Source organism: Pleurodeles waltl, chromosome 9 (genome assembly GCF_031143425.1).
Source record: "Pleurodeles waltl isolate 20211129_DDA chromosome 9, aPleWal1.hap1.20221129, whole genome shotgun sequence".
NCBI classification, from domain to species: Eukaryota; Metazoa; Chordata; class Amphibia; order Caudata; family Salamandridae; genus Pleurodeles; species Pleurodeles waltl.
In genome coordinates this window covers 1,051,051,766-1,051,077,881 of record NC_090448.1, presented here as the reverse complement: position 1 = coordinate 1,051,077,881, position 26,116 = coordinate 1,051,051,766, and the positions used below count along the sequence as shown (strand labels likewise).

The window sequence follows — 26,116 nt, the reverse complement described above, 5'->3', positions numbered from 1 at the left end:
TGGTCTAGACAGGTACACTGTGGTCAATGCGCATTATTTTACCAGTTTCACAAAACAAGTAACATCAGACATTTTTTTTTTCCGGGGGGGGGGGGGGGGGGAGCAACATACTTTTTGTGCCTCGAACAGGGCCTTTCCTCCCATCCCAAGACGCACGATACATAACAATTGGTCAACATAACATGATATTGCAGTACTTAGTAAGACCAATGTAATTTTATGCAGTGTCCAATGTTGGAGTGAGTTTCCAGTTTTTCTTTGAGTTGCAATCCACGCTAGCCTCACGAGGAGGAAGTGGACCGGCGGCAGTGCGTCTGTCCAGCAGATTCCTTGGCAGTGTTGCGCGCAGTCTGTCCAACTAACAGCTGGGCCGTTTCTGAGAGCTGAGATGCTGACGCTGAATGGGAAACGGGCAGTTTTCAGCTTCACAGCATTTCAACACAAAGTAGGAGGTCAGCTCCCACCACAGACAGCAAATGACGTTAGTGCAGAAATGTCATAGATACAACAAACTGCGGACTCACCCCAGAAGTAGGCAACCTTTTGTGACGGGAGAAACACCCGACACTCAGACGTCGGTAGTAACTAGTGGCCATGCTCAAAAACTATGCTGGCATCTAAATGAAAGACAATGCAACATTTTAACCGTGACGCATACAAATCAAACACTTATTGGCCATAAGTTAACATTTTTCAATACCGCGTATAATACAAAGTTTGTTCATATTATTGAAATAAACATAGTGTAGACCAGGGTTTACAGAAAAACAAATTGCAGCTCTTGGAAAGTAACTTACTCTGGCAGACTTTGAGCAAAACTACAAACCAACAACGGGCACGAAATACATTAAATCAGACAGAGAACAGCTGAGGTTCAGCTGAAGCTGGAGGAGTGGAGTCCAGACTCTTGGCCTCACCCTACACAAACGAGGTCATAAATAAAACATGCTGAGCTGGCAGCTTCAATTTGTATCAACAAACGACTACAAACCAATGGAACGAAAAGCAGCAAAACAAAGGATGTGCTTGGAGCTCCTAAAGTGCACGAGGTTGGGGGCGGCAGACCACGAGCTGTTGGCTAAGACCTTAGGTGATGGGCAGTCACTCCGTTGAGAGAGGATGGGGCAAGTTCACGGACTATCTTATTCAGGCCAGCTATTTTCTCTTCCAGAAGATAATTCTTCTTCTCTGATGTGTGGCTTCGCTGTTCGGTCACATCCAAAGCCTTCAGTAACTGGGAGTTCTCTAGGTACAAACCCTTGATCATCTCGTTGGCTTTAGTGTTCTTGGAGACCTAGACAAACAGTAGAGAAGTATAATCACCACAGAGTAAGTGCTTCGGAGAGCTGTACAAGGGTTTACGAAGCACTGTGATCTTTTAACACATGGAAACATTCACTGAACTCAATCGGCCACCATGCAATGAAGGTGCAGCTGTTCGTGGTGGGAGCCAAGGTATTTTCAGGTGTTAAGCAAAGTCAACATTTAGTTGACAAATAACCTCTGATGGGAGTAAATACCATCGAGTAAGACGTAGAAAATAGGGAGTATAGTATAAATTAAGAAAAATAAGGCAGTTATTTCTGTACACAATCTGAAAGGTTTACATACTTTCAAGCAGAAGAATGTCCGACAGCAGAAGTTGAAGTGCTCCCACTATACTTTAGTGCCTGGTAAACAAACATGAAAAAGTGAAACAACATTCAGGGGAAGACGTGAAAGGGCGGGCAGCAGGGATTTAGACACCGAGATGTGGCGCAGTGTCTACACTGTCACCTATGAAACCAATAGACCTCATCCTAAAGCTGGGTTCCACCTTGATCATATTACGTGGTCTTGGGGAAAATCGTGTCATATCTGTGCAGCGATTTCTTCATCTGCCAAATGTGGGATTACCTAGTACACTTAGTACACAGAGTAACAGTGAGCATGAAACTGGAAATTGACAGTGAAATGGGGCAGGTGTAAGAAACACAACTGAAACCCCTGAGAATAAGGGATTATGTACAAATTGTGTGGCAGACTGGAATCATTTTCAAACGCTTAGTATAATCCTGTTGAATCGCATTTATCTGTAGGCCATAGACCCCCTCGATCACGCCAATGCTATGTCTAATGAGCCTTCCCATCAAAATGAACAGAAGAAAAAGACCAAATGCCTTGTGTTTGGTGGCAACAACCCTCAGGGAAAACAAAGGTGAACAGATGAAGCTGTAGTCTGTTTTGTCTGCCTAGGTGCCCAACAATTCATTCACAGCGACCCAACAGAAGGCCAGGAACAGAAAACCAGACGTTTGAGGGACAGGTTTATCAGTTCCAGGTTGACTACCCTCCTTTGATCCAACACAATTGACAACCCTTCCAGGAGAGTTTCTACCGTACAGCAGTCACAAAAAGTAAAGACCATTATGTGAATAAGTGCAACTGTGCCAAAAAAGTTGGCATTTGGCCTGTACGGTGAAATTACAGCTTCTTTTCATAGCTTCTTTGCAGATGCCCCCCCTCCCTTTTTAGAACTACTAGATGCTGATTTTGGACTGACAGTGCACGGAGGCCTGCGAAACAGACCTCAGTTCCAGTCTCTTTTCCTAAAAGTAAAAGTATGTCTAATTGTTTACAATTGGCACAGGTCTTCAGCACCCTTTGTAAGTCCCTAGTAGATGGTACCCCTGGTACCTAGGGCATGGGTTCTAAAGAGGGTCCTAAGGTCTGCAGCATATCTTATGCCACCCTAAGGGACTCCAACACAAATTGAACTCAGCCTGCCACCCCAGACTGCAGACCTTGAGTGAAAACACAAATTGGCACACTCATTGTTGCCATGCCAAAGTCACTGCATGTATTATATGTAAGTCACCCCTACAGTAGGCCTCATGAGCCCTAAGGCAGGGTGTATTAGAATACACGTCTGCATGAGCAGATACGCCTCTGTTTTGTCTAGCTCTATTAGTATATATTGCAAGTTACTGGACAGCCATCTTAGAACATATACTGGACACTGATCATCACGAGTGACCCAGCTACATGGTGACTACATAGAACATAATGGTGTTTGGTATCAAACACCTTGTCTTAATTAATCCATACTGTATTGCCAGTATTGGATTTATTATGACATGCACCTACTACTCCTGTAGTGTGCTGGCCGACTGGTATTGATCAGCCTGCCACCACAGATGAGTTTCTGACCTCTGCAAGGTCAGAAACATACTGTGGCATGAGGTGTTATCACCTCCGCCAACAGGACGGCTAGTAAATCTGCATACCAAGGCCAGGGACTTCAAAGCCCCTGCCACCTTTGGTATGCGACCCCCAGCTTCCCCCAAACCTGGGAGTGGCACCCCCCTGAGGCCCATTTGGCACCAGGACAGGTGGGAAAATTAGCTTTACAGGTGCCATGTTACAATGCCAGGCTGGACACACCTCTAGGGTAACCAGCCTCAAATGAACAAGAACTTAGGAATTCCAACATCTTGTGTGTAGTGGAATTAGCAATTCTTGAACAGGGTGATGCCCAGTCCCCAAAGGAAGTTGACATCTAGGAGGTGTAGTGACCACAGGGGTAAGTAGCCCACTGGCTACTACCCTTCACTTCACTTAATGCCCCTAAGTATCCTTCAGGCACCCCAGAAGAGCTGAAAGGACTCCGGACAGCCAAAAACCCAGCACCGGAAAGCAACACTGCACCCGTGCGACCCCAGCTTGAGTTGAAGTAGGCTAACAGTGCCAGTGTGGTACCCAGAACCTCTAGATCCGAAGCCCACCTTGGGTTTGCCAACTGTGGTCTTACTGACGCAGCATGCAGCCTCTTTGTAAGGGCCCCCTCTACCATGACTGTCTCCGGTGACAAAAAACAGATCCTTTAGGACATCTCTGCACCCGGCCAACTCGGCCCAAGGAGAAGAGGACCAAAGGTGTTCCTACATCTCCGAGGATCGTGAATCCTGAGCCCCCTTTCAGGTTCAGCAGGAGTGGCCCCTAACTCCCTGCTTGCCGCCTCTTTCTGACAAGACCAGACACCCAGGAGATTCCCCCCACCCCCCTCCAAGGTGACTTGTTGGTGTGGCCTTGGACCTTGCCCCATACTCACCTTAAGTCCTGAAGAACAGCCCTGTAAGTCACTGACAAGTGCCCAAATGCAGTACCTTTTCGCACATAGGGTAACATTACTACCCCAGAAGTTGCACTTTGTCAATTTCTGAAACGTATACAAATTTAATACACAAAAAATACTTACCTGATTCTCATGATCTTGGTATCTAAATTATTATAACAGTAAGTAATATTTTTATAAATTGTGTCAGATTTCTTTCCTGATTGTGTGTCTCGCTTGCTGGCTCTGCGTGCGCAATAAATGCTCAACACAATCCGCTGTTAAGCCTAAATGATCGCATACACCACCACAAAAGAGCACTTTTATGGTTATTATTTTAACCCCAGTCAGCCAATCAAGGTCGTCCTGGACTATCTGCATAGTGTCCTCATACATTGGTACACTACATAAATAGCCAGTTTCCTACAGCCAATAACTGAAAATGTGAGCCAGAATCTATGCTTTTACAATGCTTGTTTTATTACTGATAGCAAACACACAGTAGTGGTCATAGCAGTGATGATGATGGTAATGATTGTGTTGGAGTGGCGGAGTGGTAATAACGATGCTGGTGGTAAAAGAGGTTGTGGCAGCGGTGTAAATGTTCATTGTGATGGTAATGAAATGATGACATTGGTAATGCTTGTGGTACGATAAGAGGCTGATGGTAGTCGGTGGTAGGATTAATGATGATCCTAGTGGTAGTAGTAATGGAGCTGTGTAATGGCAGTAAATAGAGTATATATGTACGACAAAGAATTGAACGTGTGATGATTGAGTGTCTTTTTAGATATAAAATAGTCCCTTATTTATTACAATGCAAGCACTTTGAAGGAGGAGGTGGAGCAAAAGTTTTTTAAAGAATTGATGACAAAAGGCTTGCCTGCAATATGAAAGGAAAAACACAACAAGAGTAGTCGGGAAAAACAGGGTGGGAGTAGGTTTATGTGGTGTTTCCCCATACAGACATACTCAAAAACAAACAAAAAAATAAGACATGAGGAATGGGTGAAAGAAAGGGCAAAGAAAATTGTGGAAGACAGCTAGGAAAAGGGGTGAACATGTTTAAGGTTTCTACCCAACATGCACAAAACAAAAAACAAAAAATAGAAGAAATCCTAATAAAGGGAAAACATAACGAAAGACAGTGGGCAGTGTATAGTGAGGAGTGATAAATACTTTAAACAGGCCACCATAGACAGACCAGATGTGTGCAACAGGTTTGACCTTTAAGTCATGTATCGAAAAAAGCTAGTGTCACATTTTTCTGACATTAAAGACATATAGCGAGGCTGTATTGAATACCTTTCCCAGAGACAATTTCCTAAAGGGGCCATGTGGTGATTGTCGCAGTACATCTCAAAGTCCAAGTGGACATCAAAGAAAGCAACGCTCTAGAATGACTACTGCTGATGATGGTTATCAATGCTTAACGGGGTAAAGATAACTTCCTTTTTCATCTACCCCTATAAAATTCAAGGAAAAGGTTTCTTCACAACAGGTTTTCACACATTATTTGTTCCCCAAATAGCAGGCATCAGATTATGAGTGATCAAGTGTGGTTCTCAGTGAATTCCCAGTTTACTTTCTAGCTGTCTGATAACATCATTATCTGTGACAAATATTTATATTGCTCAATCCTCTGTCATGCAGTACTGAAGCCGCTGGCTTGTTAGGCAAGAATCCTAACAGTTGAGCAGCTAACGATTTTATGGTCATTCTTGATGAGCAAGTTACTTTCCTTCAGTAACATTGTCTGGTGGAGACTATCTAACCACAGACTGTTCACCTTAGAATATTCCAAAGGCGTCAGACTGCATCTTGAAAACCTGACAAGTACTTCTGCACACCAGAAGGTGTTATCAGCGGCTCCATGTCAATGTTGTCCGTGTTGCAAATGGCGCACACAACATCTATAAAGGCGCCACCCCGCCGTGTTGAGATCAGCTTCTTTTGTGACTATTTCCGCACCAAAGTCACGGAACCATATCAGAATGAACCATGACAGGTGTGCGGAGTCTAACAGGATCTTTTCGGAGAAGAGCCCAGTTCAGAGAATGGGAGAGTCGATGAGGAATCTACAGTTCGATAAGAGTTTATACTAGAAAAAGTGTATCCAAGTTAAGTAACTTGCTCTTCTGATAGAGACTTCTAAGCACAGTTTCATCACTAAATACCAAAACAATACCTTCTCAGTGGTGGGTGTGCAAACTGGCTTAAACCCAAAAGTCTTGGAGGACCGAACCAGCAAAATGCCCATGTTGACAGACTTGACTGTCCAGGCAGTAGTGTTTCATGAATGTGTGGAGTGATGCTACTGTAGCAGCCTGACAGATGTCCAGGGCAGGCACTCCATGTGCTAATGCAGTAGTAGGCGCCTCTGCTCTGGTGGAATTAGCCCGCAAGCCTTCAGGAAGCTGCTTCTTAGCTGATGTGTAGCACATTTTGATGCAGAGTACAACTCATCGAGAGATGATTAGCTTATGCACCACCTTGCCTTATTTTCTCTCCAACAAACATGTTGTGGCTTGGACCTGCACCTAGGTGTGGAATACTATGCATGTCACTTTGTGAGGTCATAGTATTCTATCTACCTGGAGATTCTCAGGTTTGGTTATCTACTGTTGTAAGCTTCAATTAAATTCATAAAATCATCTTTTGGAATATTATCATAGTTTGAACCTTAACATTGATGATGCAGTACTGTTTCAGGGCCAAGAAGAAGGATTGACTACTAACATCCAATTTATTCTAGAACCTGCATGTGAATCCTAAAGAAGGAAAATTAATATCTAGCAGTGAGTGCGTCGTCGTGTCAAGCGGTATCCTAGCTGGTGATAAGAAGAATAGTGCATGAGCCGGAATAACAAGTGACAAGGCCATTGTGGGATAAGGAGACCAGGAGCAGCAACTTATAGTGTGGTCTGCTCCCGTCGTCGGTTGCAAAGCAAATATTGACGTTAATGGAAACTTAGGCATGACGTTGAAATAGAATGCAGCAAGACTAAGGCATCTACCTTGGAAGAGTAGACGATGGAACTTTGCTGCCATTATTGAGAGAGTTGAATGCTGAGCGTCTTGTGGCAATGGCATAGAACGCCGACTTGACATGAAGCATTTAGGTGCATTGCAGCGTGTTCCTCTGGACCGCAAACTTGTGATAGCCATTCTGGGAGTAGACAATATATTTTCAAGGAAGTCTTTGCTCACTCATGCAACAGTTATGATGCGCACATTTGATTTCAGCTGGTACTGTGGCTGGGGAATTAAATCACTTTGCGCTCTCCTGCATTTGCAGTGATGCTCACACCTCAAGTGCGACAGTGGACATATTGTATGTCAGGTTTTCAATGATGCACACATCTAAGTGATGAAGTTACCAATTGTACACCCTGCAATCATGGTGACGTGCACACCTCATCATTGCTAGTAGAACTTTAGAAAGATGAGTAATGGTAGAATGAGTAGCCTGGTATAATTTTTTTTTTCTTTAAAACGTACGGAGGGCGGAACAACTAATATGCATGGTTAGAGGTCCTTCATTTTGTATACTAGAAGTGGGAGTGATATATATGAAAGACACCTGGTACTGTTTATGCTGATTATTTGTTGGTAGTTTTGGAAATCAGACATCATGTCAAGTGTCAACATGTCTGAGCCTCCCCATTTTCTTTCTGATAAAGGTGACTCTATCCTGCCTTGTAAAAGGTGAAAACAAATATTTGATTAATATGCGCTTGCCATTGGGGGTGAAAAGTTTCCTGCTGTTAGCAAAAAAGCCATTATATTACATAATTTTGAGGGTAGAAATGTATATGAACGTCTTGATGAACTTGACATTGGGCAAGGTGAAGGCAAACCCAACAATGCTTATGATATATCCATAATGATATTGGAAAAACATTTTGGCTCGCAAATTAATTTTGTGCTGGAGAAGTACAATTCTTTTATGAGGATGCAAGGGAAATAAGAAAACTGGCTCATATGTTAGGTGCAGAAAAACATTGGCTCGTACAAGTGGATTTAATCATCTTACTGAGTCTCTGGTTAGAGATCAAATAGTCAGGTGCACAAAGTATGTTAAAGTTCAGGAAAAGCTACTTGAGAAGAATTCTAAATTGAGAGATGCAGCAGCAATAGTCGAGGGCGTGGAAAACAAGTATGTGAGTGAGTGAAATACATGATGAGAAAGGAAAAGACATGTTGGGATGAAGTTAAAGGGTTTAGCAGGAGCACATATAAATATGGTGACCAAAGTTAGGGAACCAAAGTAAGGAAGGGGACTTGATGTTTGAAAAAAAATCATCCCAGAATGATAAGTTCTGTGTTTACAAAAAATGGGGGAATGAAGTGTTTTAGATATGGTAGTGAGGGACAGCTTTCTAATAGTCCTGGATGTTTTGCAACATTTGCGTACTGCAAAAGATGTGGCAGGAAAGGCATTATTCTTGTGTGTGCAGACGAAATAACAAAAAGATGTGAATTATGTAGAAGAGAAATTTGTGTTGAGTGTGGGAAATGATCGGTTGGTGAATGCTAATGTTACTGAAATGCCAGAAGAGAAACTGTAGTTGGTGGGTATCTGTACTTGTTGATTCTGGTTCACCATATACTATGATTGGTGATGAAAATTGGGACTCAATATTTGGCAATGAGAAAATCACATCACAAACCCCAGGCATAAATCCTGTGGGGTATGTAGGTACAAAAACAGATGTGTTGGGAGTTTCTGTGATGAGGATTTAATTTGCTGCTAGTGTAACAGTGGGAAAAGTACACCTGGCTAAAAGGGGGAATAAACCTTTTGGGTTGGAGACATCAAAGGGACATTGGGATAACACCCAATACTAAAAAGAAGGTGTTATTAACGGCAAATGAGTCACCAAATGAAATTTCTTCAAAGTTTCCTAAAGTATTTGGTAATGATTTGGGATTACTGAGAAATTTTGAACATAGGAGTGTCTTGAAGAATGGTACTGTATCACGTGTATCTAAACTGAGGCAGGTTCCTAACAATATTGGGCCAATTTGAGTAAGAAATAAAAAAACTAAGAGAGAGGTATGATTGAAGAGATAGTGTTCTGATTGGTTGGCCCCCATAGTGGTGGCCACAAAAGATGGTGGTAAAGAGATTTCAATACGGGTTGATCTGTGTGGGTTAAATAAACAAATCTGGGACGACAGGCAGCCATTACCGAACATTTCTAAAAAGCTGGCATTAATAAAAGACACAACATTTTTCAGCGTGATGGACTTGTCCTATGTTACCACTAGGTTATGCTCCATCCTTACTCTAGACCTTTGACATTTTTTTGTGACCCCACCTTGTAGAATTCAGGTTCACTCGCATGCCTTTTGGTCTTGCCTCGGCTGCAGCATCTTTCCAGAATGTCATGAAGAAAGTTTTCAGAGGGACTGGAAAAATATTTTTTGATGATGATATACTAGTTTATGGCAAGGATCAATAGGAGCATGATGGAATATTATGGAAGTTGTTGGAGCGGTTGCAAGATGCATGCCTAGTTATAAAAAAGGAAAAGTGCAAAGTTAGAGTGTCAACTATGGCTTACCTGGGACACACCATTTCAGGTGACGGAATGAGTCCAAAAATTGATTTGGCGAACAGAATTGTAGAAGCCCTCGAACCGGAAAATAAAGATCAAGTGTGACCATTTCTAGGTTTAGCAGAATTTTGTTCAAACTTCTTTAACAATTTTGCTAGCATTTGTAAGCCACTGAGGATGCTACTAAAAAAGGGTTCTCAGTTCAGTTGGACTGAGGAGTGTGACCAAGCTTTCAAGAGCATCAATGGTAGCGTTGAAAAGTTAACAACTTTAGGACATTTTGATGCTAGTAGGAACATGATTTTATCAACTGATGCCAGCATCAAAGGCTTAGATGCAGTGTTGAATCAAGTGATCAATGGAGAGTTAAGAGTGTTAGCTTTTGCCTCTCGCTCATTAAAAGGTGCTGAAAAATTGTATTCCGTTATTGAGCGAGAGAAGTTGGCTATGTATCGGGTGATTCTTCACTTTACATTTGTTTTGTAAGGTATACCTTTCATGGTCAGGTTAGATCATCAACCACTTACGGAAATCTTCTTGTGCAAAGAGATGGAAAATTTGTCACCTAGGATTAGGTGGTGGTCAGAAGGATTATCCAGTTACAATTTCATTGTTGAGCATGTGCCCAGTTCCAAAAATGGTTTAGCAGATTGTCTAACAAGATTACCAATTGATCATGATGAGGATGATGGTTAAAGTGAATTACTGAGTTGGGTATGAGAGCCAGCTTTGGAGGACAAAGAATTGGAGAATGCCAACTCAAATGATTCAGAATTTTTGGTATTAAAGGAAGTCATTGTGAAAGGTTGGTCAGGCAGGAACGGAATATTGTTGACCTCAGACTAAGCAGCAGTCCGTAATCACATTACTAAACAAATGCACTTGTCATAAAAATATCATAAATGCCCATACCAGGAACATTAGAAAGCATATGGCAAGTCAGAAAAACATGCGCGAGGGCCTCAGGCGACGCTTCCACCCCACCCGCAGTCTCTCAGGGCAAAATCAGGGCTCTGATGGGGCAGGAGGAACCTCCAATGAGGTCTCCGCCCCTCCCCCCCAGCCTGTCCTCCAAGGCACAGATGAGGGGCCTCTGGTGCCCCGGGGGGCACTCCTCGGAGCTTGCTTCGGCCCAGGGGCACTGCTAGTAGCACACTCGCTCCAGATGTCTAATCTTTGTTCCCCGGAGGCACCAAACTGTGTGTTTCACTCACGCTTGCAGGAAACCGCCCACACGGGCTGCGGCAGTGATTTTTGGAATCGGAGGAGCTTTCAAGCGCAAAAATATTTAAGGCCACAGCGCTCCCTGGGCTCCTTTAACTAATAAAATAGGGCGCTCACAAGGCGCTAAGCTGCGCGAATGGAAAGGGCTCTCAAGGCGCATTATCAGGAAAAGAGAAGCGCTCCTCATGCGCTTCAGGCAGCTGCAGGGGTCAGAGGCCACAGCACCCAGCCCCTGGGAGACCAGCAAATGGAGCACAGGGCAGCAGGGCCCAGTTGAAGGCCAGCACAAAGGGTTGCAGGCAGTTGGCAGTTCCTTCAAGTGACCAAGCAGGTCGCAAGTCAGCACAGCAGCAGCAGTCCAAGGCAGCTCTTGGTGAGTCCCTCCAGCAGCGTTCTGTGTCCAGTTACAGGTAAGTTCAGAGTGTCTCCAAATTGTGGCGAAACATCCCCTGTACTTATACTCAGTTTTGCAAAGGTTCAACAAAGAAGGGGAGAGGAGGTTCCAACCAGTTGCAACTGGTTCTGGGAGGGCAGAGCCTTACAGGTGCATGTGTGCCCCACATCCCACTTCTCTCGGCCCAGGAAGAATATTCAAAATGCAGATGTACCTCTGTGACACCTCCACCCTCCCTGTGTACAGGCTGTCTGAAAGGTATGCACAAAGCCCAACTGTCACTCTGCCCAGACGTGGTTCGGAGTCGAGCTTCAAATCACCAGAGTTCTAAGCACAGAGAAATGCTCACTTTCTAGAAGTGGCATTTCTGTAATAGTAATAAAAAATACACTTGAACCAATAAGGATCATTTCTCACTACCATTACAACCATACCAAACATACCTACACTACCCCTCATAAATCAGACAATACCCCCTACCTATAAGGCAGGGCATTTCTAATGCAATTCAATGAGAAGGCAGCACTCAAAGCAGTGAGAAGCCAAATAGGCTGTCACTACTGGGCCAGGCCACGCTACTAGGCACATGTCCTGCCTTCTACCTACATAGCACCATGCCCATAGGGCTAGCTAGGACCTACCCTAGGAGTGACTTCCATGCAGTAAAAGGGGAGTTCTGGACCTGGCAAGTAAATGTAGATGCGAGGTCCCTGTGGCAGCAAACTGCGCACGCAGGCCTGCCTGAGACAGGTTTGAGAGGCTACTTCAGTTGGTAGCGCAAGCAGCACTGCAGGCCCACTAGTGGCATTTAATTTAAAGGCCCCGGGTATAGGGATACCTCTGTACAAGGAACTTACAGGTAAATTAAATGCCAATTAGGTATAAGCCAATCAAACCAATGTTAGAACGGGGAGCACCTGATCAGCAGTGATAGAGTGCTCAGAGTCCTAGAGCCAACAGCGACCGGTCAGAAAAAATAAAAGGAAGGAGGCAAAAAGTCAGGGGATGAACCTGCCAAAAGGGCCAGGTCCAACACCAATGAAGAGTTGATCGCTCATTCAGTGTTCATTGTTTGATATAAAAGGAGAGGGCTCTTCTTGGGTCCAAACAATTGAGTATCTGCTCTTCCTCACAAGGATGAGTTGCAGCGAAAAATGATGTTTTGGTCAACATAGAAGGAGGTGACCACCATTGGCAGGAAGCATGCACGAGTCCGAAGAACCATTTTGTCTGGGTTAAAGCTGGTATACAAGGGGTTAACCGAACGAGCTTGACGCTCGCTCACCCTCCTGGCTGACGTAATGGCACTAAGAAGCCTGTCTTGAGTGTTAGACCCTCAAAGGGCAGCTGTCCATGAGTTCAAAGGGACAGAATATGAGAAATGTTAGGAGCACCTTAAACTTCCACTGGGGCCGACAAAAAGGGGTAGGTGGGAAGAGATGCTTAAGAAAACGTCACAGCAGGTGACAAACAGAGAGGGCTGATTCAGCAACCGCAAAAAGACAAAATGGCAGACAGGTAACCTTTAACATGGCCTCTAACAGGGCCCTGCCAGGCACGACACCAAAAGCAACAGCACCTCTTACGGAGAGGCAGCAAGTAGGTCAACTTGTCAAGAGGAGCACCAAGCCAGATACGTGTTCTAATGGCAGGCATATATGGTCTACATTGAGGACGCCTGGCTGTCAGAATAGCATCACAAGCAAGATTAGTGAACCTTAACTGTCACAGCTCAATCTCCAAGCATGAAGGTGGAGAGTGTGCAGGTTCAGATGCAAGGCCCTACACTGTTGCTGCAACATGAGAACTTCCTGAATGGACAGCTTGATTGGAAGACAATTGCTCATGCACAGGAATTCTGGATACTACAATTTCCGTGCCCAATCCATAACCAAAAGTATGACTTGAGCTTGGTTGGTTCTGATCTTCTTGAGAACTCATGGTAGGACTGGTATCGGCATTAAAGTGAACAGGAGTCCAGAATTCCATTCTAAGTGGAACCGGTCTCAGAGTGCGAGCTGATTTGGAAACGCCAGCGTGCAAAATTGCTGACAGGGCTCAGAGGTGGCAACAGATCAAGCCAAGATTCTCCCTGTTCTTGAAAGAGACCTCACCCCACCTCATGATCTGCAGGCATTGACTGCTGAGTTAGAATGCCCCGACTTCAGAGATCCCACCAGTTGTTGCAATTCTAGGAACATATACTAACATTCACACCATGTCCAGAGGCGCTGGGCATCCTGGCACAAGCTCCATGATGCCACTCTATCCTGTTTGTTGCAATATCATATGGCACTGGTTTTGTCAGTGAATACATGGACCAGCCTTCCCTTGATGGATGGAAGGAAGGCTTTCAATGCCAAGCGAATTTTCCTCCGTTCCCGAAGATTAACACGGAGCAGAGTTTTCACCCGAGATCAGGGTCCTCTGATCAGGGTCGTCTAGGTGGCACCTCTGGCCTTAGTGGAATGTTATTTCTCAACTAGTGCTGGGATGCCTAAGGGTCGCCACCTGCTTTATAAATCCTAAAGCATCGAATCTCCACCTCTCCCAGGCAGCCACCTCAACCCAACCCAGATGTGATGCATCAGTCATCATGATCATCTCTGGATGGGGAAGGGAGAGGGGTCTGCCGCTGACCCAATCACAGCCCGTCAACCACCACTACAGGTCTTTTGCAGTCTTCTATGAAATCTGGAACAGGTTGGAGAGATTCCCCTGGTGCTGTGCCCATTAAGACCTCAAAGTCTAATGCAGAGCCACCAGACATGTTTCACCAGAAGGATGCAGGTCATCAAACCCAGTAACCGCAGAGTCAGTCTCACTGAAACTTTGAGGCTGAAACATTGGTCTCATAGTCCGAATGTCCTGGACTCTACGCTCCAAGGACAAGCGTAGAACTGCACACTGTCTAGAATGGCACAGATGAAAAGGAGCATCTGAGAAGGAATCAGGTGTGAATTTGGCATGTTGATAGTGAACCCCAGCGAGTGCAGGGGGTTCATTGTAGTCTCTAGGTGAGTGATGACTGCCTAAGGGGATCTCGCCTTTAGCAGCCCTTCATCGAAGTAGGGATGACAAACCCTCCAAAGATGTGCTGCAACCACCATGAACATCTGAATTAGCCGGTGAGACCAAAGGGTATACAGCAAACTGTAAATGCTCCTGTCCCATCATGAACCACAACGCCTGTGGTTCTGCAGGACAGGTATGTGGAAATGCGCGTCCAGAAAATACCTCCTATTGAAACACCTTTGTCATGATGTTGGTCTTCACCTGGATTGAGGGGAGCTGCAGGTAAAGGACCTCAGCTGCCCTCCTCAGCACCATGGCGATGAATGCACCTTCCTCAGTAGAAGGTCCTTGATGCAAGACCCGGCCAGAATCTAGAGTCCAGTCCACTGACATCACAGAGCTCCTCAAAGCAGCAGTCCTTATTGTAGGAGTGGGCCAGTTCGTCATTGAACTGGTAGCCACCCCCAAAAATCCAAATCTGCACTGGGTCCGTCAAGAGACAAAGGCAGTGTACCTGAACCAGACGGTTGACGTGGTCCAATCAATGCCATCTCACAGTCAGACAAGAGAACGTGCACTGCGTCATCAGGTGGCGCTGGCGACTGTGTGTGGCGTTTGGAAGACATGCTCGAGCATAGGTCTCTGCCTCTGAGCTGAAGTCAGTTCGGATCTGTAAGCAGATCCAGAGGGCCCAGATGACATCAGAAGCAGACAAAGTCAGTATCCCAGTTGGGGCACCAGTCAGCTCCATGGGCCTGAAGGAGTGTCAGAGGGATTGGTGGCCGAAAGATGGAGTGCATGGCCTGAAGAACTCGATAAGTTGGTCAGGGGTTACTTCAGCTACAGGGAATTCAGGGAGGTACATATTCTAGGCCCTTCTCCAGCACCGCTCCCAGCCCTGACTTTGAAGCGGGAGCAGGTGCCTAGAAGCATGAGGTTGAGAGGCAGAAGTTCAATCTTCAATTTCTTTTTTTTATTGAGCTGTTGGGCTGATCCGACTTCAACGATTACAACTTCGATTTGTAAGATGACCGATCGAGAGACCGACTCCATGACTGGTCCCTAGGTCTCCAATGGGATCAGACCTGGGAACAATGCAATGCCTTCTTGTACTGCACCGCTAGAAGCTTTATAGCTCACTCTTGGATCACCTTCAAGTGCATCATGGTCCGATCACAGGCACCAAAGACAAACCAAATGGGGATCAGAAACAGACATTTCTCTATGACCTTCTCCAGAAGGTTAAAAACCTGCAGGTTTGTTGGCGAACATGTTCCTAACTGTAGGAAGTTGGCTCTGTATGCACTGTTTCAAAGTAAGGAATAGTAAGCACAGAGTCAAAGGGTTCCCCTTAGAGGTAAGATAGTGGCAAAAAGAGATAATACTAATGCTCTATTTTGTGGTAGTGTGGTCGAGCAGTAGGCTTATCAAAGGAGTAGTGTTCAGCATTTGTTGTACACACACAAGCAATAAATGAGGAACACACACTCAGAGACAATTCCAGGCCAATAGGTTTTTGTATAGAAAAATATCTTTTCTTAGTTTATTTTAAGAACCACAGGTTCAAATTCTACGTGTAATACTTTGCATGAAAGGTATTGCAGGTAAGTACTTTAGGAACTTTGAATAATCACAATAGCATATATACTTTTCAAATAAAACACATATAGCTATTTTAAAACTAGACACTTAGTGTAATTTTCACAGTTCCTAGTGGAGGTAAGTAATTGTTAGTTCTTGCAGGTAAGTAAACCACCTACGGGATTCAAGTTTGGGTCCAAGGTAGCCCACCGTTGGGGGTTCAGAGCAACCCCAAAGTTACCACACCAGCAGCTCAGGGCCGGTCAGGTGCAGAGTTCAAAGTGGTGCCCAAAACACATAGGCTTCAATGGAGAAGGGGGTGCCCCGGTTCCAGTCTGCCAGCAGGTAAGTACCTGCGTCTTTGGAGGGCAGACCAGGGGGGTTTTGTAGGGCACCGGGGGGGGGGGGGATCAAGTTAGCACAGAAAGTACACCCTCAGCAGCACGGGGCGGCCGGGTGCAGTGTGCAAACACACGTCGGGTTTTCAATTGGAATCAATGGGAGACCAAGGGGTCTCTTCAGCGATGCAGGCAGGCAGGCAAGGGGGGGGCTCCTCGGGGTAGCTACCACCTGGGCAAGGGAGAGGGCCTCCTGGGGGTCACTCCTGCACTGGAGTTCCGATCCTTCAGGTCCTGGGGGCTGCGGGTGCAGGGTCTTTTCCAGGCGTCGGGATCTGGGAGTCAGGCAGTCGCGGTCAGGGGGAGCCTCGGGATTCCCTCTGCAGGCGTCGCTGAGGGGGCTCAGGGGGGACAACTTTGGTTACTCACAGTCTCGGAGTCGCCGGGGAGTCCTCCCTGAAGTGTTGTTTCTCCACAAGTCGAGCCGGGGGCGTCTGGTGCAGAGTTGCAAGTCTCACGCTTCTGGCGGGAAACGCTGTTGTCTTGAAGTTGCTTCTTTGGAAACAAAGTTGCAGTCTTTGGTGAACAGGGCCGCTGTTCTCCGGAGTTTCTTGGTCCTTCTAGAGCAGGGCAGTCCTCTGAGGAATCAGAGGTCGCTGGTCCTGGGGAAAGCATCGCTGGAGCAGTTTCTTCAGAAGGGGGGGAGACAGGCCGGTAGAGCTGGGGCCAAAGCAGTTGGTGTCTCCGTCTTCTCTGGAGGGTTTTTCAGCTCAGCAGTCCTCTTCTTCTTAGGTTGCAGGAATCTGAGTTCCTAGGTTCAGGGGAGCCCCTAAATACAGAATTTAGGGGTGTGTTTAGGTCTGGGAAGGCAGTAGCCAATGGCTACTGTCCTTGAGGGTGTCTACACCCTCTTTGTGCCTCCTCCCTGAGGGGAGGGGGGCACATCCCTATTCCTATTGGGGGAATCCTCCATCTGCAAGATGGAGGATTTCTAAAACTCAGAGTCACCTCAGCTCAGGACACCTTAGGGGCTGTCCTGACTGGCCAGTGACTACTCCTTGTTTTTCTCATTATCTCTCCTGGACTTGCCGCCAAAAGTGGGGGCTGTGTCCAGGGGGCGGGCATCTCCACTAGCTGGAGTGCCCTGGGGCATTGTAACACGAAGCCTGAGCCTTTGAGGCTCACTGCTAGGTGTTACAGTTCCTGCAGGGGGGAGGTCGAAAGCACCTCCACCCAGAGCAGGCTTTGTTTCTGTCCTCAGAGAGCACAAAGGCTCTCACCGCATGGGGTCAGAAACTCGTCTCTCAGCAGCAGGCTGGCACAGACCAGTCAGTCCCGCACTGAACAATTGGGTAAAATACAGGGGGTATCTCTAAGATGCCCTCTGTGTGCATGTTTTAATAAATCCAACACTGGCATCAGTGTGGGTTTATTATTCTGAGAAGTTTGGTACCAAACTGCCCAGTATTCAGTGTAGCCATTATGGAGCTGTGGAGTTCGTTTTTGACAGACTCCCAGACCATATACTCTTATGGCTACCCTGCACTTACAATGTCTAAGGTTTTGCTTAGACACTGTAGGGGCATAGTGCTCATGCACCTATGCCCTCACCTGTGGTATAGTGCACCCTGCCTTAGGGCTGTAAGGCCTGTTAGAGGGGTGACTTACCTATGCCATAGGCAGTGTGAGGTTGGCATGGCACCCTGAGGGGAGTGCCATGTCGACTTAGTCATTTTCTCCCCACCAGCACACACAAGCTGGTAAGCAGTGTGTCTGTGCTGAGTGAGGGGTCCCTAGGGTGGCATAAGACATGCTGCAGCCCTTGGAGACCTTCCCTGGCATCAGGGCCCTTGGTACAAGGGGTACCAGTTACAAGGGTCTTACCTGGGTGCCAGGGTTGTGCCAATTGTGGAGACAATGGTACATTTTAGGTGAAAGAACACTGGTGCTGGGGCCTGATTAGCAGGGTCCCAGCACACTTCTCAGTCAAGTCAGTATCAGGCAAAAGGTGGGGGGGTAATTGCAACAGGGAGCCATTTCTTTACACAAACACACTGGGATAATTAGCTCAAAAGTAACAGTCGACAACTGTTGAAAAAGTGGTCAAAAACTAGCGAGGAGCCGCTCTGGATCTGCAATGTTGAAACAGAAGGGAAGGGTACTGATAGGAACTATGGTGCCATGGTTGTGCCTAAATAGGCACCGCACACATCACTTTCAACACAGATGTCATTCATGCCGATCTGCAGACACTACCTATTGGCAACCAGTGGTACTGCTCAAGATTTTCCGGATCCAGTCTGACGCCTGGGGAATATTCTAAGGTAGGGAATCTGCAGTTTGTAAAGACAGCTGGCCTTTCCACTCATTGGCAAAGTTTCTTATTGTTTAGGCCCACTGAAAAAAAATGTCTACATTCCACCATTACTACTTTTAGGGTCAAATATTTGTGCCTCCAAGAAGTTTAATGTGCAGTTCTGAAAGCCACTGGTCTAAGGCCTGAAAGACAATCTCCTGTCAACTAGCATCATCTGTTGGCCCAGGCACATCATTACAATAACACACTGACAACTTAGCTAATAGGCTGCTGGCTTATGTATTCATACATTAAACGCAATATTGCTTTGGAATTAACAAACAAACTTCACTGGGGAGGCAGTGTATGTATGAGCGTGGCACAAACAATTATTAAAAATAACCTACCCAAACTAATAATAATAATTCTTAGAGCTGTAGTGGTTCCTTTCGGACCTCTTTCATGAAAACTGTTGAAACTCAGTCTGATTCTTTCCCTGCATTCCTGTCTCTAGCTCTGTGGACATTGGCTGGAAACCCACGTATCAAGCAGCATCTCCCCATCAGCTGAGGTCATTCTTCTGGTGTTCCTCGTTCTCCTTGTCCTGGGGTCCAACTGCAAATCAGACTAAGTACTTCGAGAGCAGGAGCATGCTGTTTTAGAAGGCTGGATCTTGGGCAAAGGCATGCATGGTGAACTAGTATTCAGGACCTACCTAGGAAGGTAACACAATGTTGGAGAAGCTTTAGCCTATTCAAGCCTTGCTTCTAGTGATAAAACTGTCTGGGGACTCTTGCTCTCGTTGAATTTACAGCATGTGAAAAAAACGAATCAAACCTATTCTATTCAACATGGAATGTTCACGTATAATAATTCCTTTGCAGTACAAAATAATCACTGCAAGTTCAGTGTACTGCCTGGCAGACGGAAAAAGGCTTCACACATTTTCAGTAAGGTTTTAGGGTCGGGGTTGGTCTTTGAGGTATGGGAGCTCAACCATCCACTTGCACTAATGATTTCTTCGTTTTTGTTGCCTCTCATCATAAGGGTAGAATAGAATAGGACAGAAAGGGCCAGATTCAAAAAGGTAAGCGTACATGTTTGTTTAAATTTACACTTTTACAGTATTCACAAAACTGCATTTTATGGTAAGTATACGAGTGTGGAGACTTCAAAGTTGGGGAGGAGAAATTCAAACATGAAGAGATAAAACGTGGGAAGTTCTCCACCCGACTTGGGGGGGAAGGGGGCAGGTGGTGTTGTATGGGCTGTGGAGCCTGATGTTGATCGGCAAGCCCTTATTGTATTTCCCATAATGGTAAAATTGTTGGGGGGAAATTACTTTAAAGGAGATGAAAGGCGCAAAGAACACAGTTAACCAGGTTCCGTTTAACACTCTAGGACCCCAATCTGCAACAGGAGGGAGCCATCAAAAGGCATGCCCACCAACAGTGCCTCTCTTAGGAAGCCAATGGACCTCATCCAGGTGTTGTGTTAAAGCACTATGCTAGTTCTCATAGCCCTTCCCATACAATCTACGGTGCCCAGGGGAAAAAGGATGCAAATTTGGCTGCATGCTGACTTTCGTCAATAGGTGGAGCTACGTCTTCTGGGAACGCAGGCAAGATCTCACCCACCAAGTACCATAGGTGCATCGATGTAGCAACCTAGTAAACATCTTGCATTAACCAACCTCAAGGGAAGGCTGGCTGAGAAGATACGTTTGCAAATATATATCTACCCATTGTGCCTGTCAGGGGGAGTGTGTGGGAAGGTGGTAGGGTTTGCTCCACTACTGGATGCCTTTACCTCTAGACTTTCAGGGGTTGCATGCGGTGTTAAGTAGTCTGGGTCTCCTGGAGCAGGTCTAGGACGGTGGGTGATCTGTTGGTTGACGGTCGGGCAGAACCTGGTTTAGCTCAAGTACCCATTGCAGTGTGTCAGTGAAAGCTTAACTGAAGGGAAAGGTTTGGTTCTGTGGGTGCCTGGTCAGGCTTTGGGACCTATGTCTATATATTTTTATTTAGCTCCATATTGGGGAGGTGGGGTAAGAGACCTCCAGATCACTGTAGCAAAAGAAGTGCTTTCCTCTGTTTCAGTTTGAGCTCAAACATCAGAGCAATGTTTGCCACTGCCACGCAGTCATGTACATTGTGCTCGAGTCAGAAGGATTCAGTAGAGGCCACGGCACATCAATATCTGGATGTGGCCTCGATTGAAATGCCAGCTGGTAATCGGACACTAAAATGGGTTGTGGGTCTTTATGTGGCAAAAGCATCCATTTCAGCAGTGACACTCGTGGAACTGACAAAGGTGTCATGCAAACCCTGAAACCAGCACAGAATCAGAATACATTTAAAGGGGCCCAGATGGCACCAGGCGTGAAGCCACAGGTAACCAGGCTGGAAGTCTCTGAATTCTTGGGTCCCAAAAATAACACCAGAGAAAGCCAGAAGCGTGCCAAAGATGTGCAGCACTATCTCAACCTGCTGCCACGCAGACAATGGACTCAGGGACGTGGGGTGCATCGTTATCAATGATGCAATCGACTCCCTAGAGGAACGGAAGTAAGCCCTGGAGGTACAGTGCCTTCTCTGGGTAACGCGAGTGGCAGTAAGAGGTCCAGCCTTGCTTAGGCTTCATCTATATTTTTTCTGATTAACCCGAAGACTTCAACTGAAAGGAAGATCTAGCCTAGGAACGACTTTGGGAAAGGTTTCTCGCTTTTGAATGTAATCTGAAGCAGGACTGGTGTAGAGCCTTCCTGTGTTTCACCACAAAAAAACAAACAAACAAAAAAAACAACAACAAAAAAAAAAAAAAACTTTGCCTCACACTCTCGAATGCCTTTACAGTTCATCTAGGAGCAGGTAGCAGGTGTTTCAGGCCTTGGAGTCATGAAATGAACCCAAGCCCTAAAAGCGTACATTGTGGGGTTCTGTCCGGATATTTGTGACAGTTCCTGCCATTTTAGGGGTGACTTCCCTTACACACTGGAAACATTTTGGAAGAAAATCTCTTCACAAAACGAAGGAAGAAGAGGAGTTCCAGATCCATATGTGAGGGTACGGAAAGAAAGGAACTATTGTCTGCGTGCATGGGTGGAGCTTATACGCGGCTCGGTATGTCACTTCCGGAGCGGAGTGGCATTGACGTAGAGTTGCATGGCTCCACTTACTGGTGCAAGGACCACTCCTTTTGAAATTTTCCTAAACCAGTCTGGCGAAATTTAGAAGGTGAGGGATTTATGGTTATTAGTAACCATCAGAAAAAAAGAGCTGGTGAAGGTTAGTTAATTAGGTCTGTCAGAATCATGGTTTCTCCACTCAGAGTCGTGAGAATCACCATACTTCCAATGGCAGAGCCTGTGCTGGATTTGCTGGCAAAAACCTTTGAGCAACGGGGTGATTGACGATGGGCCATCAAAGTACCCAAGACTTTATACCCTAGTTAGATCAGATGTTCTTATGCAATTTTGTTAAACCTAGCAGTCCAGATAAATAAAAGGTCCATGTAAGGAAATGCCTCCTTGGCATGGTTGCCCCCTGACTTTTTGCCTTTGCTAATGCTATGTTTACAATTGAAAGTGTGCTGAGGCCTGCTAACCAGGCCCCAGCACCAGTGTTCTTTCCCTAACCTGTACTTTTGTATCCACAATTGGCAGACCCTGGCATCCAGATAAGTCCCTTGTAACTGGTACTTCTAGTACCAAGGGCCCTGATGCCAAGGAAGGTCTCTAAGGGCTGCAGCATGTCTTATGCCACCCTGGAGACCTCTCACTCAGCACAGACACACTGCTTGCCAGCTTGTGTGTGCTAGTGAGGACAAACCGAGTAAGTCGACATGGCACTCCCCTCAGGGTGCCATGCCAGCCTCTCACTGCCTATGCAGTATAGGTAAGACACCCCTCTAGCAGGCCTTACAGCCCTAAGGCAGGGTGCACTATACCATAGGTGAGGGTACCAGTGCATGAGCATGGTACCCCTACAGTGTCTAAACAAAACCTTAGACATTGTAAGTGCAGGGTAGCCATAAGAGTATATGGTCTGGGAGTTTGTCAAACACGAACTCCACAGCACCATAATGGCTACACTGAAAACTGGGAAGTTTGGTATCAAACTTCTCAGCACAATAAATGCACACTGATGCCAGTGTACATTTTATGGTAAAATACACCACAGAGGGCACCTTAGAGGTGCCCCCTGAAACTTAACCGACTATCTGTGTAGGCTGACTAGTTTTAGCAGCCTGCCACAAACCGAGACATGTTGCTGGCCCCATGGGGAGAGTGCCTTTGTCACTCTGAGGCCAGTAACAAAGCCTGCACTGGGTGGAGATGCTAACACCTCTCCCAGGCAGGAATTGTCACACCTGGCGGTGAGCCTCAAAGGCTCACCTCCTTTGTGCCAGCCCAGCAGGACACTCCAGCTAGTGGAGTTGCCCGCCCCCCTCCGGCCAGGCCCCACTTTTGGCGGCAAGGCCGGAGAAAATAATGAGAAAAACAAGGAGGAGTCACTGGCCAGTCAGGACAGCCCCTAAGGTGTCCTGAGCTGAGGTGACTCTGACTTTTAGAAATCCTCCATCTTGCAGATGGAGGATTCCCCCAATAGGGTTAGGATTGTGACCCCCTCCCCTTGGGAGGAGGCACAAAGAGGGTGTACCCACCCTCAGGGCTAGTAGCCATTGGCTACTAACCCCCCAGACCTAAACACGCCCTTAAATTTAGTATTTAAGGGCTACCCTGAACCCTAGAAAATTAGATTCCTGCAACTACAAGAAGAAGGACTGCCTAGCTGAAAACCCCTGCAGAGGAAGACCAGAAGACGACAACTGCCTTGGCTCCAGAAACTCACCGGCCTGTCTCCTGCCTTCCAAAGATCCTGCTCCAGCGACGCCTTCCAAAGGGACCAGCAACCTCGGCATCCTCTGAGGACTGCCCCTGCTTCGAAAAGACAAGAAACTCCCGAGGACAGCGGACCTGCTCCAAGAAAAGCTGCAACTTTGTTTCCAGCAGCTTTAAAGAACCCTGCAAGCTCCCCGCAAGAAGCGTGAGACTTGCAACACTGCACCCGGCGACCCCGACTCGGCTGGTGGCGATCCAACACCTCAGGAGGGACCCCAGGACTACTCTGATACTGTGAGTACCAAAACCTGTCCCCCCTGAGCCCCCACAGCGCCGCCTGCAGAGGGAATCCCGAGGCTTCCCCTGACCGCGACTCTTTGAACCTAAAGTCCCGACGCCTGGGAGAGACCCTGCACCCGCAGCCCCCAGGACCTGAAGGACCGGACTTTCACTGGAGAAGTGACCCCCAGGAGTCCCTCTCCCTTGCCCAAGTGGAGGTTTCCCCGAGGAATCCCCCCCTTGCCTGCCTGCAGCGCTGAAGAGATCCCGAGATCTCTCATAGACTAACATTGCAAACCCGACGCCTGTTTCTACACTGCACCCGGCCGCCCCCGCGCTGCTGAGGGTGAAATTTCTGTGTGGACTTGTGTCCCCCCCGGTGCCCTACAAAACCCCCCTGGTCTGCCCTCCGAAGACGCGGGTACTTACCTGCAAGCAGACCGGAACCGGGGCACCCCCTTCTCTCCATTCTAGCCTATGTGTTTTGGGCACCACTTTGAACTCTGCACCTGACCGGCCCTGAGCTGCTGGTGTGGTGACTTTGGGGTTGCTCTGAACCCCCAACGGTGGGCTACCTTGGACCAAGAACTGAACCCTGTAAGTGTCCTAATTACCTGGTAAAACTAACCAAAACTTACCTCCCCCAGGAACTGTGAAAATTGCACTAAGTGTCCACTTTTAAAACAGCTATTTGTCAATAACTTGAAAAGTATACATGCAATTTTGATGATTTGAAGTTCCTAAAGTACTTACCTGCAATACCTTTCGAATGAGATATTACATGTAGAATTTGAACCTGGGGTTCTTAAAATAAACTAAGAAAAGATATTTTTCTATATAAAAACCTATTGGCTGGATTTGTCTCTGAGTGTGTGTACCTCATTTATTGTCTATGTGTATGTACAACAAATGCTTAACACTACTCCTTGGATAAGCCTACTGCTCGACCACACTACCACAAAATAGAGCATTAGTATTATCTATTTTTACCACTATTTTACCTCTAAGGGGAACCCTTGGACTCTGTGCATGCTATTCCTTACTTTGAAATAGCACATACAGAGCCAACTTCCTACATTGGTGGATCAGCGGTGGGGTACAAGACTTTGCATTTGCTGGACTACTCAGCCAATACCTGATCACACGACAAATTCCAAAATTGTCATTAGAAATTGATTTTTGCAATTTGAAAAGTTTTCTAAATTCTTAAAAGACCTGCTAGGGCCTTGTGTTAGATCCTGTTTAGCATTTCTTTTAGAGTTTAAAAGTTTGTAAAAGTTTGAATTAGATTCTAGAACCAGTTGTAGATTCTTAAAAAGTATTCCAACTTTTAGAAGCAAAATGTCTAGCACAGATGTGACTGTGGTGGAACTCGACACCACACCTTACCTCCATCTTAAGATGAGGGAGCTAAGGTCACTCTGTAAAATAAAGAAAATAACAATGGGCCCCAAACCTACCAAAATACAGCTCCAGGAGCTTTTGGCAGAGTTTGAAAAGGCCAACCCCTCTGAGGGTGGCAACTCAGAGGAAGAGGATAGTGACTTGGAGGACAATTCCCCCCTACCAGTCCTATCTAGGGAGAACAGGGTCCCTCAAACCCTGACTCCAAAAATAATAGTCAGAGATGCTGGTTCCCTCACAGGAGAGACCAACACCTCTGAAATCACTGAGGATAACCCCAGTGAAGAGGACATCCAGTTAGCCAGGATGGCCAAAAGATTGGCTTTGGAAAGACAGATCCTAGCCATAGAGAGGGAAAGACAAGAGATGGGCCTAGGACCCATCAATGGTGGCAGCAACATAAATAGGGTCAGAGATTCTCCTGACATGTTGAAAATCCCTAAAGGGATTGTAACTAAATATGAAGATGGTGATGACATCACCAAATGGTTCACAGCTTTTGAGAGGGCTTGTGTAACCAGAAAAGTAAACAGATCTCACTGGGGTGCTCTCCTTTGGGAAATGTTCACAGGAAAGTGTAGGGATAGACTCCTCACACTCTCTGGACAAGATGCAGAATCTTATGACCTCATGAAGGGTACCCTGATTGAGGGCTTTGGATTCTCCACTGAGGAGTACAGGATTAGGTTCAGGGGGGCTCAAAAATCCTCGAGCCAGACCTGGGTTGACTTTGTTGACTACTCAGTGAAAACACTAGATGGTTGGATTCAAGGCAGTGGTGTAAGTAATTATGATGGGCTGTACAATTTATTTGTGAAAGAACACCTGTTAAGTAATTGTTTCAATGATAAACTGCATCAGCATCTGGTAGACCTAGGACCAATTTCTCCCCAAGAATTGGGAAAGAAGGCGGACCATTGGGTCAAGACAAGGGTGTCCAAGACTTCAACAGGGGGTGACCAAAAGAAAGGGGTCACAAAGACTCCCCAGGGGAAGGGTGATGAGACAACCAAAACTAAAAATAGTAAAGAGTCTTCTACAGGCCCCCAAAAACCTGCACAGGAGGGTGGGCCCAGAGCCTCTTC

At 46.3% G+C, this 26,116-nt stretch overlaps 1 protein-coding gene across 3 annotated transcripts in view; it reads right to left on the bottom strand.

The window, feature by feature from the left end:
* Window positions 1-942: 942 nt before the first annotated feature.
* The window catches only part of NIN (ninein), a 326,206-nt gene continuing 301,032 nt past the window's right edge, over window positions 943-26,116 (bottom strand). For all 3 annotated transcript variants that reach the window (XM_069208677.1, XM_069208678.1, XM_069208680.1), the window contains one exon: window positions 943-1,294. In XM_069208677.1, the coding sequence (XP_069064778.1) occupies window positions 1,079-1,294 (216 nt within the window). In that variant the 3' untranslated portion in view covers window positions 943-1,078. The remainder of the gene's footprint in view (window positions 1,295-26,116) is intronic.